We start from the raw sequence: 13423 nt of genomic DNA, 5'->3' as shown, positions 1-13423 counted from the left end.
CCTATTGTAATCCAAGAAAGATGAATCACTCCAGATGGCTGACAACAACCAATCGCATTTTGAAGCTTTATGTTTCACGAAACAATCCCTGTAAAATCTGAGAGCGTTGGTCTTCTTCATCGTGTATCACACGGCCGTAGCCCAGAGCATCACGCAGGCTCTTGCTCTATCGTTGAACTCGGCCAAATCCTGTGCAGAGCACCTTGCTTTTAGGTCAGGGCATTCGAGTAGATGTTGCATCGTTTGCTCCTGTCCGCATTTGCAACTTGTGCTCCCCATGGAATACCCCCAGTGTCTCATCAAGGTTTTACACCTGCCAATACCAGTTCTTAAGCGGTTGAGGCATCGCCAATACTTCCACGGTTCACGTTTTCTGGGAGGAAGGCTCTCCATGGGTGTGAGCTCCATATTGGCCAATGTCGGTCCGGCTGCCAGTCTCTCCTGCCATAGTTGAACCCGCACATTGGCGGCGACATCGTCATGACCTAATGGGACAACTGAAGCAAGGAAACTTTTGGTGGAGTAGCCTACATTGCCAAGTTATACGCTCCAACGTGGTTTGCAGTGAAAACGCAACCTTCCTGTACTACTTACTGTAAAGGAGCTAAACACTTTGTTTCACGTAGTTAAAAAGTCGCGCTGTCTTAGCGCTGAACTAAAAGCAATAGTTGTCCCTGGTATCAACCGAAATGCCTTTTTTGCTCACCAAGAGAACCTATTGCTGTGGATGTTGGTAGATGAACGTCTGTACAACAGAAAATTAGCACTGAGAAGGATACTTTCCAGAAAACAAGGTCATGGAGATTCCATTCGTCTCTTTAAAGTTCCACTCTTGATCTTTGAAGCAAACGAATACTTTGAACTGATTGATTGGCAGCATACAGAGAGATATGAACCACCACTAACTCGAGACATACCGGACAGTCAGTTAATGTCCTTCATTCAAGATGCTGCAGCTCCAGAGCTTGAATTTCCTAGCTATCCGTGTCACACACAAGCCATGGAAGGTGGCCTTGCCCCTCGTTATTGAAGCAGCATCTGCGGTGTTTGGGCAGAAACAACGGGACGGATTTATTCGAAGTAAACTGCAGTCAAAATTAGAAATGCCTGTATTCAATACAAAACGAGAGTTTTTGGCAAATGGAGTGCTTAATGAGATTTAAACTCATGGGAGTCGGCAGAGAGGGGACTTGTCCCCCTGGATTTGGGTTTTGTAAACGTTTCTTTCCTTATGAAAACGATACTTTCAAAAATGTTTCTTACCTTTGGGCGATAATATCTTTTTCATCCAATTTTCTTCGAAGTAAACCAACATTTTTCCAGGACTATTTTTTCGCGCTTTCGGAAACTATCGCTAAGTATGCCTTGGAAATATCTTTAATTGTAACGTTTTCGCTCGTGCCGTCCAAATTTACGTTACATTTCATCAATACACTTAGCTACGTTGCACTCGTTGTAGCTCACAAGATAAAATTTGGCTTAAAAGATGTTTGCCCCCTCCCCCTGCAATATTTCTGCCAACGCCCATGTACTGTATAAGCTGATGATTTAAAAAGCGTTTACAATATTTATATGGGATCAAAAGTAAACAGGCAACCGAAATCTCAATATTGTCATATTAAGAAAAACACTTTTCTACTGTAGTTTGCTTTACCTTCATTGCACATACTTGCTTAAACTGTGGTGATGAACTTGTGAAAGGAACAGAAATTTGAAGAAAATAGCTTAAAATCCGTGTTTTTTCTTATCAGTTGATCATATACATGCAACAAGCGTTCTAAAAGACGTATTTTCCACTGCATTGCAACGATTTATGTGTAATTTACAACTCTGATATTGTTAGATAGAAGTACCGAAGGTAGAAGTTAGATAAAAGTGACGATCTGTTAATTGTGATGACGTCATAGCTCCAAAATACCAGTGAAAACTTCAATGGACTTGCGGCAGACGTAAACGTTGATCAAAATCAAAAATATTTCAGCATGTGAATACATTTACCACATCACAACTTTTAGTAACTATTACAAATTGATTCTATCAACTTTCATTTTTAACCTATGTTTCACTCCACCCTAATCTACAGGTCGTTGAAGCAGATGAGATTTATTAACCAATCAGAAGGCAAGATTTAAATCAGCTGATTGCAGTCATGCACGTTAGAAAGCACATGAAATGAATGTTACGCCGTCGCCAGCGTGGTCTAGAGGGTTAGGCCTAGGAAATAGTCATTTCAATGGCGTGGGTTCGATTCCCACCTTGCCATTCCTCTTTTTTCTTTTGTAATTGCTGTCTAGGGAGTTAAACCAAGTTTAAAGCAAGAATCAACTCTCTGGCTGAATGCTAGAAAGGTCACAATGTCAGCAGTCGGTTGGTTCATACGTAAAATTATAAGTTAAAGTGTCTACCGGTAAAAACACACCATCTGCTTCAGCGACATACAGATTATATCGGATAGATTAAGTGCGTGTTTGAAATTTTATTTATGATTTCAGTTCCGAATGCAACCATTGATACGCAACGACGTAGCCAGATAGAAAACTTGTGATAAAATTAGCCTACCGTTTCCTTAAAGCTTTGGTCTTAGAGGCAATGCGCTTATTTTAACTATCGCTTTTACCAGTAAAATGCATCATCTGAAAGAAGAAAACAAGAAATAGTTTGAGGCATTTGAGTTGGTAATAATCATTTTCTACATTATCCGAAAACTTAACTTTCCATGGTCATTTTTTTCGCTAAAAGCCATTTCCACTAAGCAAATCAAGATTTATTGTTAGCAGACGTTGAATTAATGTAAATGAAAGATAGTTTTTTGCTAGGTTCAATTTATTCAACTATCGTTATGGACTAAATAATGTCACATTGCCTCCTAGATACCACACAGCACAAACAAGTTATTGTTGGTCTACTAAAATATATTCAACATAAATTTTAGAAAGACAAATTAACAGCTACTAATAAGATTCCCTTGTATTTCATTGTTAATATAAAGTATAGTTTTTGTCAAGCTGTTGATTGTCTGATGAAAATATTTGGAGCCGTCCCCTTAGTTTTTCTTTTCTCCATTTTGCAGCTTGTGCTATGTTTTTGCTTACGTCAAAAATACTTTTTTTGCTTTTGCCATCAGCGTCGTGTTTCGTTTTGAGAGATACTTCATTTGGAATACCAAGTGTTTTTTTGGCAACACTGTTGGCTTGGATTTGAAACGTACTTGTTTCAGTGGAACTGTTTTTAGTGTTTGGTGTCACAGCAGAAGTTGTATCGCCCGATCCCTTTTCTGACGCAACATCACTGATGGTTTTGTCGGTCATGTCAGCCATCTCTTCTTGTCTGGGATGGTACTCATAACCAAGATCTTTTGCTGTTTTGAATCCTTCTTTAATTTTGACTAAGGGAAAGAAAGGAACCATGTGGTCCTGAGGTCTGTGACCAAGTCTTGCTTTATTCAAATCATTGAAAAGCCCTGGAAAAAGCAAACCTAATGAATAATGTTTAGTAAGTCTATTCAAACAAGCCATTCACAGTTATAGCGTTTTCATGTGTGCACAAATAGCAAAATGTTTATCAACAATGACACTTAGATGTTATACGCAAAACTTCTGACGCAGTAGGCCTAACCGCAACATCTGGTTATAGGACCCCTATTACCAAAATTTCTAACTCCGTACTCGGAATATTTAATTTCTTACCAAACTTTCTGATTTTGTAACTCGAAACTTCTCATTCCGGATCAAGAAATTCAGTTGTGTAATTCGGTAATTACTATTGTCAAGAATGGCTATTGACGCTTCAGATATCATGAATTTAAATTGGACATAAAAAGTTGTGAAATAAAGCACGGTTATTGGTCTTGTCTCTTTGAAGATCACTGGATCATTATATAAATATGAAGCGTAAGCTAACACAATGTAGCTAATGCTGAAAGTTGATGTTGGTTTTGAATCTAGCCAAAGTTAACAATGTTGACAATTTCTGAGTCCATTAGGCTTAGTGGCCTAATGTTCTTTGCACTTTAGAATGATTTACCTTGATCGTTAGATTGATTCCGTTGATTTAACCAAATTTCAAACAAACTGTCGACGAAAATGTGATGAAGAAGAAAAAGAGGATCATTTGCCGATGAAACCACAGAGGACATGGTTCCATTGAAGTAAAGGTGCACAGCGTTGTGTAGGTGGCTCATTGCAAAATCTGTTTGAAAATATATTTTACTCGTCTCCCGTGTACAACATATAGGCCACATGTTACGATCCACCGGGGGTTCATGATGTATAACGTATTGAATGATATACTGTATAAGAGTTTAACAGGCCTATATAATATATGACGTATAAACTAAGCTTATTTAACGAGCTTTATAGTTTGCCTGCTTTTCATAGCTGTTCAGCGATCACTGTTAGTTACCCAACCGTTTAAAACCCTTCACATTTGCATGCATAAAAAACAGATAATAAAATATCGGATCCGGTCTTGAATAGTAGATAATGTCATGTCTACAGTAGGCTATATTAAAGCTATTCTTATGGATTTCTTCAACTCTTCTAATAGACGTACTTTTCTTACTGCAGTAGTAGGCCTAATGTTTTACACTGACAGTATAATAGATAAACATAAAAAGTTTTAAAACAACCAAAAAGTGAAAGGCTCTACCTGCGTTGCCTGTGGCCAGGTTTGCGAATCCTTCTAATAGGTTTCTGAAACTGTTGTTTGCGGTTCTGTCATAATCCGCTGTGTCATAAACGGTGCCAAGACGAAAAACTTTTTCTACATCACTAAATGTTGGAAGACCGTTTATTCGGGAAGGATCATACATTCCAAGATTCCGAATCAAAGGGCCTTCTGGCGCACCAGTGCATTGCTTGCCTAGAAGCAAAGATTCATCTTCATGCAAACAAATAACCTTCCATTGCGAAAACGGGGAACTGAAACAACATAGGATTGTTAGTTGTAAGCCATCAAGCATTGGGTCTATACTGTATCGCCTAATGTGATTTTGGTAGACCCCTAGCCTACATATTTCATTGTTTTATCATGGATGTTCCATAGTCGGCACGTGCAGAGAGAAACGAACCTCAAGAATAACAGTCGACTCAGTTGAACAGCAGCAGCCATGGCATGAAATAGTTTCCTGACATTAGATTTTCATGTAGGCTACAGACAGGAAACTTCACATTGCCAAGTTAACTGGCTGGGTATATAGTAGGCTATGTAGGTCTATAGTTTTAACACGTATGTTACGCAGCATGCATAAATTAAGCTTTTTCATTATGAAGGTACAAATTCAGTGGGTTATTCCATTCATTAGGTGCCGCTGAATGGAGCACTGTTTTTGAAATTTGTTGGTTTGGTTTGGTTTTGAATCTTTATCCTTGGACTGACAAAGCCTTGATAAGGTATTCCTGGTAGTTTCGCATACTTGTAGAGGCTCTTGACGTAGGGCCGGTTACCGAGATTGGCAGAGTGCAGTTTTCCGATTGTTAAAGTCTTGTTGCCGGGAATTTGCATTCACTAGGTGCCGCTGAATGGAGAGCAATCCTGAAAGTGCGTTGCTCAAGCGCACACCCAGAGAGTCGAACCAGCGCCGCGTGATTTTGAGCCGGGCGTGTAACCACTGAGCTAACGGGGCGGACTCACTCCCCAAGAGTTGAACCAGCCGCTTGATCTTGACTGTTTATCGCTCAAGAAATTATAGGCTAAGCTTAACCAACTGAGCTATCGGAGGGGATGAAAAAAAAAAGAAATCGGACGAGGGGACTTTGTTATGCCTATAGCGTCTCCTTTTTAAGCACTATCAAGAATTTAAATGTGTATCAAACGTTACAATAGGAAAAGCTTTAGCCAGCCTTTGCAAACAAGTAAAAAATCTAATTCTGAAACTAAATTACAGTAGCCTACAAGGGATACCACGCAAGAGAAAGGATGCTACACAAAAATAGATTTACGTACTGTACAATGGGCACACAATACGTTCAAAGAAACCAATCCAAAGAAACTCCACAGGAAATGGGAGCGTATACTGTATAGGCCCAACCGTTTATTCAGTGAAAAATTGTTTCATTGTCAGACATGGAATTGTCCTATTCGGTTTCAGAAGGATTGTTCACGACTCGTTTGATAGCAGACAATTGCACTATGGCATTTGTTGCAGTCCTTCATGAGGAAAGCACAAGAGAAACCGGAAACGCTTGAATCATTCCATTCTTCTCTAATTTTAAATAAGTAACGACATTAACTTTTAGGTCAGTGGTGTCCAAACTACAGCCCCCGGTCCAGTTTTTATTGGCCCGCGGCAAACTTTGAAAATACAGTATAATTGAATATGACCCGCACAAGAAACTTGAGCTCAACTCTGTTGCATTTCTCAGTTTCAACACTTGACGGAGCCAGCCATGGCACCAGACAGGTGCACAGTGCTCTGCTGAAGAGTATACAATTAAGGGCTAAGGCTGCTGTATGCAAAATGTCAGCCCTCGCTCCCCAGCTGGAACCTGCCAGGCACTTGAGTAGCGCGGGATGACAGTTTCTTGCGCAGGGACACCAAATGGTAGCGGTACGTGAACGATCGGTCTCATGCTACCGCAAGGTATTTTGGTTTGAGGATAAGGACAGAGGTTTTCCATTATTATAGAGATTCAGCTTCCCGATTGTGTAGATGGAAAGCTTGATTGGGTTGACGCGGGCGTAGATCAGCCTTTCAAGGATTTTATAAGTAACACAAAGGAGGTACAGTATATTGAGCGATAACTCTTTGGGTCGTCGGGTGGCTTGTGAGGCTTAGGGATTGCAACCACTAAAGCTCTTTTCCAAATTTTTGGGATTTTAAGGTGGTGCAAGCAGGAAGAAAGGAATCTACGTAACCAGGACTTAAGGGCAAGACCAGCATGGAGCGCAATCTCAGTGCAAATCTTATCTGGCCCTGGAGACTGCTGTAGTTTCACTAGGCGGAGAGCGATGATGAATTCCGCTGGAGTGAAGTCTTCAGAGATTGTTTTTTCTTGTGGTGTTTCCCCTCGCCACAAAGCAGATACCTCATTAGCGACAAGGCGGGATGCCTGGCGGTTCTTTGTCTTGTAGACTCCGTTCTGCACTATCTGGGAAGCGATGGCATTTGGCACTGGTGAGAGGAGTTTTCTGAGCGCCCAGTGAGGTTGTTGATGATGTTCCATGCTTTGCGGCTTAAATGTGAAAAGTCGATGGTTTGGCTTCGTTCCTTCGCTCAAGCTTCATTGCATCCAATACTATCCTCGACCATCAACGGAGAAAACTGCAGTACAACACCGATTCAGTCTAGACTGGACAGCATTTGAAAAAAATAAAAAGATTTTAACCTCCAATAGACTTCTAATCAAAATAATATCAAAACTTTTCAACACTTACGTTTTACCAGTAGTCGCACTATACAGTCTAAAATGCAAAAATTGGACGTCTACAACAATGAAAAAACTCACCACTTTTCAAAATCACATGAGAAGCATGACCAACAAAAGGCTACTTGATAATATGAAAATAGAAAACCTATTGACAATAACGAAGCTACGCTCAATTGCAGCAACAATAAAATCAAAAGTTCTGAAACTGTTCGGCCATTCCTAAAAGTCAAAATACGGAGTCAGCAAAATATGCATGGAAGGTAAAAGTTAACGGAATGAGAAAAAGAGGCAGAATACTAAAGCGATGGCATGACAACATCCAGGCATGAACCGAACTCAATTTGACGACAGTGAGCGAGCTAGCTCAAAACTGTGATTCATTGAAGCAGACAACCTTTGCTGATGCGCAATCTGCTTCAAGCAGAGATGGCGATTGAATATAATGACATTAAAAGGTAAAAGTGGCCCCATGCTTGATTCAAGTGTTATGAGAATATAAGGTCTTCATATAAGGTCTATATAAGATAATAAGGTCCAGTATGAGAAGATAAGGTCCTCATTGTAGAAAAAATGACATTAGCGGTGTAGAAAAAAAATGGGTGGAGGGGGCACTATAGTGTGATTGAGCGAGCGTGAAAACTTTGCAAAAGCATAAAGAGAATTCATGTTTTTTCGGTCTTAGTGGAGAGCGTGACCAAATGCCCACCCCCCACCCGATTCTGCGAGTGGTTAATGTTGAACAGGAGTAGCCTATATCCTTGACCTTTTATTGTTTCATCTGGTGTTACTCGGCCAACTTTTCATATTATATATGAACAAAATTTTTCTAAGTTGTGAAAGCTCTAAAAAAGTGAATATTTTTAACTTAGAATCACTTTTGCGTTTTACTGTACGTCTACTATGTTTGATTATCAAAATAAAAGTTAAGATGTTGAGATAGCGTAACAGTTTTTACCCAGAGCTTATAAGTGAACTATTGTTTGGATCTTGACCACCTAGCATTGCGTCATTGCACACGTCACAGGTGCTGCTCCCACGCCAGTCCCAATACGGAAGTGTGAACGACGGGTCCTTGGCGACAACGTCACGTATTTCTTGCTCCCATTTCAACACGTACATCCGATGCCAAGGTAAAAATCCGGATCCCTAGGAATACAATTATTTAAGAAAATGGATTTATTTTAAATGAAATTAAAAATCCAGACAATGTTTGATGATCAACTTTAGCTGATTCAAAGCAGAATTACTGAAAACTTGTCAAAATACTGATGCTAAACCATAATTGTTAAAACAATTGTTTTATAATGCTGATTATTATGACATTGTATGTACGTTCACTTGGTCACGTACATCCTTAAAACTGAAAAATAGAAGTCATTTATTGGCTTTTTTGTAAAATTTTCTAGCTCCGTTTTTCCGCTCAATCCCAGTTGCATGAAGCACATGCACTTTCAGCAGTGGATTATAATGAAAGAGTTTTTGATGTGCCCCTAACTGAGAAAATACTGCATCACTTCGAAGTGGACACATCGTTTTCTCAAGTGGTTAACCGTTAAGCTAACTAATTCCAGTGTTAATGGAGGTACGTGGTGAATTACGTCTTGTATAACCTACTAGGCTTGTGGAGAAAATCGGGGAACAGCATTTTGATGAAAAGCACTGTAACCTACCACACTGTAAAAGACTAGGTTATACAAACTTCGTTAAAAAATTAAAGTAGTAGAAATCTTTCTGCACAACTCCAACTTCTATATGTGGTAGTGGGTCCCATGCTTGATCCAAGCATCGCAAATGAAGATAAAGCTCTCAATATGCTAATCCTTCGGGACTAACAAGAGTAGAGTGGCCTGTTCTTTTCTTTTGGCCTTCTTTCCTTCAACAGCTACCCCCACCCAAGATATTACACCCTGATGGGTAAAGGTGAGCGGTGTTTTTCAACAACCGGCTATCTTCTACATGTAGGCTACGCATTTAAGAAAACAACATTACTGTGCCACAAAACACTCAAACAAGCCTCCAAAATAAGATAAATGTATCAAGGCTCCCCCCAGACCCATAGGCGTAAGAGCCAGGGGTGCAAAGGGTGCAACTGCATGCCAAATTTTTCAATTAGTCAAAAATTTGGGCAAATTTGATAAACATTTGGGCAAGAACTTTCAGCATGTTTCAAATACTTCATTATGATCGAACTTATTCATGATATTTTGCTCAAATAATTAAAATTATATTTTTATGTTCAATTTAATGCATGTAAAATTTAAAAAAATCTACTGAAATTGAATATGATTTAAATTGTGAGAGTTAAGAAATATATGTGTAATTTGTTGAGAGTTCGAAAAATTTAAGCAGAAAACATCCAGATATTTACAAATTTTATGAAAAGCATATCCCAATCCTATGTGCTCCAATATTGAAAGTAATGCTTCATTCAAACGTATAACTTACAATATCAACATGTTCAGCTGAAATTGCAACCTGCAAGTTTAGTTCATAAAATTTGAAATAACTTTTCAACTGATGTTCAACATCTGAAAACATCCAGATGCTTGCAAATTTTATGAAAAATATATCCTAATCGAGTTGTGCCAATATTGACTTTGAAAGTGATTCTTTAAACACTTAACTTACAATATCAAAATGCTCAGCTAAAAACCTAGTCTACGAGTTTAGTTTATGAAATTTTAGAAATAACTTTTAACTAGATAAGATTTTTGATTATTATGACAATTTGTATTTTAAAGTACAACTAGGCCTATTATTATATTATTGATGTGGAAAGTTTTTCCGTATTGAGTTATTTGTATTGTTGTGGTGCTTTCGCATCATTTGAGCGATATAAGTAGCTGACAAATTACATTTACAGCATATACCAGACTATCGAGAGCAGTGTAGAATTTTTAATCAGGTGGTCTATATATGCTTTGTTGCAAAAAATATTAGGGTTCAGTTAATTATATTTGGGCATCGCAATGTATCGCACCTTCAAAAACTAACTTTCTCCTACGCCTATGTCTTCACTTTGACCTCTTGCAAATCGGTTTGCATGTAAGGATTTCTTTTTTTCACATTTCTATTTCTCTTGAAATTTATGTATCAGTGAAATTCTGGTGCATCCAAGAAATTTTTTTTTCAATTTTTTATACCGCTAGTACAGTATATTAACATTAGGAAAAACTAGAATCTGATTTCGAAACGATTCAAAATCTAATTTTTGACACTGCCAATTTGAAATAAATTTTTCTCCGTGCTTTTTCGCCTTTGATTAATTGTATTGCCCGGCACAAACTAGTTCAATCATTTTTTATAACTTCAGCCACTCATGAGCCACCTAATGATAGTTTTCGTTTTTGGAATTTTTTTCCCAAGTTGTCCTGATTCTAAGCGCAACTGGAATTTTTAATTTGTGAAGTGTACAGAGTTCTTCAAACAATACAAAAAAGGTTGAAGAGCACTGGTCTAACCTCATGAGCATAATCAACATCGATCTTCTCCTCAAGGATTGGGTCCACCTTTAAAAGATCTCGGACAAGTTCCTTGCGGTTTGCCAAGCTGACATCTGACCCATTCCAGCTGCAATATACAGTAAAAAGTCACTCACCGACTTCAAATACTTTTCACTGAATACGTAAAGTCAAAGACTTTCTTTGACAAGAGTGATGTTTTTGCTTTTTGCTCTTTCTGACGTAGGCTATAGGCTACACATTCTATAGGCTATAGGCTACGATCTATAGGCTATAGGCTATAGGCTATATAGCTACACATTCTATAGGCTATAGGCTATAGGCTACACATTTATAGGCTATAGGCTATAGTTTATTTGCTCTTTCTGACGTAGGCTATAGGCTACACATTCACATAAGCCTAAAAGGCTATAGCCTATAGGCTACTGTACACTGTACAGTTGTAGTCTGCATGCTAGAGTACATTTGCATCTTATTTTAATATATTGCTTTTTAGACATTTTCATATTGGTTTCTTTTATCCTGTTTTAGCGGATCGCCACATTGTGGCCTACTGCCTATACCATAACATTACCTTATCAGGAAATTTTAGCAGGCTGCAGTTTGAGATCAAAACCTTGATAGATTAAAATTTTAGCAATTTATTGTGACTTGAACTTTGCAACAAAAACAGATCCATGAGGCACTTGTACACGTGTTGTTACTAAAACCGAGAAAAAATGCTGTTGTTTCGTTTCAAAAGGTTTATTTTGAGTTGCTTATTCTAATGTAAAGTATCAAAGTTGTTGTGGACAAAAATTTGCAGTTGGTAAAGTTTTCCGATTCTACATGTATGAGGAATCAAGTCCTATACCGGAAGCCTGGATTTTCCGATCGAACTATGGAAAAACGCCGGGCGTCAAGTAGTTAAGACTGATTAAAACTGGTTAAGACTGGTTAAGCCGATAAACGTTTATTCACCTGTTTAACGCTTTTCTTGAAAACTTAAAGTTGTCTTTTGTTGCGTATGCATGCATCCAGACAAACACGTCAAACACGGAAGCGTTCACAAACACTGGAGCTGCACCGCGGAGAATTTTATCATAGTCAGTAGTCAAAATGACATAGTCTTCACTTGTTACTCGCTTTGCTTTATCCAAAACCTCAATGCAATTCTGCAAAAAGTCAAGTTAGTGACATGTTTTTTGTTTTAATACCAGAAACACATCGTAAGCAATTAAACTACACCATGCGTTTTAAGATATTTTTTTAGGCTATTCTCGTTTGCTCAATCTTCTCACGACGCATTTCCTTTGATGCTCTTAAAAGTTAATACTTTTCAATGTATGCAAACAATTTTGTTTTTTTTATTATGAAAACGTTAAATTTGTCGTTACAGGGTTAATTAATAAGCTGGAAAAAGCATCAACAACATTTCTGTTGACAACGCATCTCCAACATATTTAGGCTTAGTTACTACCTCACACTAAATTAGACGAGTTGAAGTATTAGCCTACAATGGATGAACTGGTTACCTTGAGTTCAGCAGCTGACAATGACAATATATTTTTTCTAATTTTTGTCGCGGACCGTTTTTCGCACCGATCTCCTTCGTAACCAGGTTTACACTTCGAGCAGGCTACTCCGTCAAACTTTTCAGTACAAAAGCAAGCCCGGTCGTAGAATGCAACTGGCCACCTTGCTCGGTCATCCAACAAAAATGGAAGAGTCTGTAACCAAATACATTTTGCAAACGACATCTTCAATTCAGCTGAATAAATGCAAACTAATTGTCATTAGCAGTTTTGATAACTGTTGTGTACGATTGTCGGCTGCATAGCCGAACGGTGAGAGCGATGGTTTGACGTTTAATAGGCCGCGGTTCGCCGTGTATTTGGCAAGACACTGAAAGGTATGTGATGAATTACATGTTGACAGGGCTACATTCATAGCAACGCTTATGTTATGGTATTAAACACTGCGGCATCAAACAGGTACATATTGCTCTGCAAAAAAATTTGTGAAAAAGTTTGTTTTACCTCTTTACTTGACAGATTACTTGCAGCGGGTCTAGTTCTTTGACATGACCCTCTACCCGAAGATTTTCCACATTGTGACCCATCACTTGCCATAGGGCAACACTTTCTTGAAGCGATTGAACTGTCATCAGAACATGATCTTGGAAACTGGCATTCAACTAGTTTTACAACCATGATGCACATATACATCACTCTAATTTTTTCGCTAACCATTTTTTTACAATCAAGTTTTACTCTGTCTTGCAAAAGCAACCTAAATAAAAACCTGGTAATAAGACTACCTTCTTGTTGATATATGTGCATGTGATTTGTAAAGTCATCAAGGGATCGATCGAATGAAAATGGAAGACGCAATTCTCGTGTGTTACTCTTCTTTGTGACCATCAGTGGTGTATATCCAAGTTGTCTTGGACAGACATCGAACTTTCAGGACTTCCAAATGAAGGATGTCTACAACTTTTATGAAGTTGGAAGTTCGATTCCTGCTCAAAACAACATGGATATGCATCACTGATGATCTCAAACAAGGGTGAACTCGAGTATGGCGTCTTCCATTTTCGTTCGATCTGGTCCCCTT

General features: G+C 38.5%; 1 protein-coding gene across 1 annotated transcript; it reads right to left on the bottom strand.

Moving 5' to 3' along the window:
* Positions 1 to 1112: 1112 nt before the first annotated feature.
* LOC145768791 (tyrosinase-like) lies at positions 1113 to 12946 on the bottom strand. Its single transcript, XM_082580386.1, has 8 exons — positions 12847 to 12946; positions 12343 to 12537; positions 11789 to 11982; positions 10829 to 10937; positions 8323 to 8513; positions 4648 to 4919; positions 4024 to 4188; positions 1113 to 3460 (listed from the first exon to the last, which is right to left on the bottom strand). Exons 1-8 carry the CDS (start codon positions 12937 to 12939, stop codon positions 2979 to 2981), a joined length of 1701 nt encoding a protein of 566 aa, XP_082436512.1. The 5' UTR covers positions 12940 to 12946; the 3' UTR covers positions 1113 to 2978.
* Positions 12947 to 13423: the final 477 nt, after the last annotated feature.

Source organism: Aplidium turbinatum, chromosome 4, assembly GCF_918807975.1.
Source record: "Aplidium turbinatum chromosome 4, kaAplTurb1.1, whole genome shotgun sequence".
Taxonomy (NCBI): Eukaryota; Metazoa; Chordata; class Ascidiacea; order Aplousobranchia; family Polyclinidae; genus Aplidium; species Aplidium turbinatum.
This window is presented reverse-complemented; position numbering and strand designations above follow the sequence as displayed.

What these genes read in the sequence shown, in the direction of transcription:
- LOC145768791 (XM_082580386.1), bottom strand. Translation starts at nt 12,939, where the DNA reads ATGGCAAGTGATGGGTCACAATGTGGAAAATCTTCGGGTAGAGGGTCA. An exon ending in CCTGGCCACAGGCAACGCAG is followed by an intron (nt 4,189 to 4,647) that starts GTAGAGCCTTTC and finishes ATTTTCAAACAG; the next exon opens with ATTTTGCAATGAGCCACCTA. An exon ending in GAATCAATCTAACGATCAAG is followed by an intron (nt 3,461 to 4,023) that starts GTAAATCATTCT and finishes TGCTTTTTCCAG; the next exon opens with GGCTTTTCAATGATTTGAAT.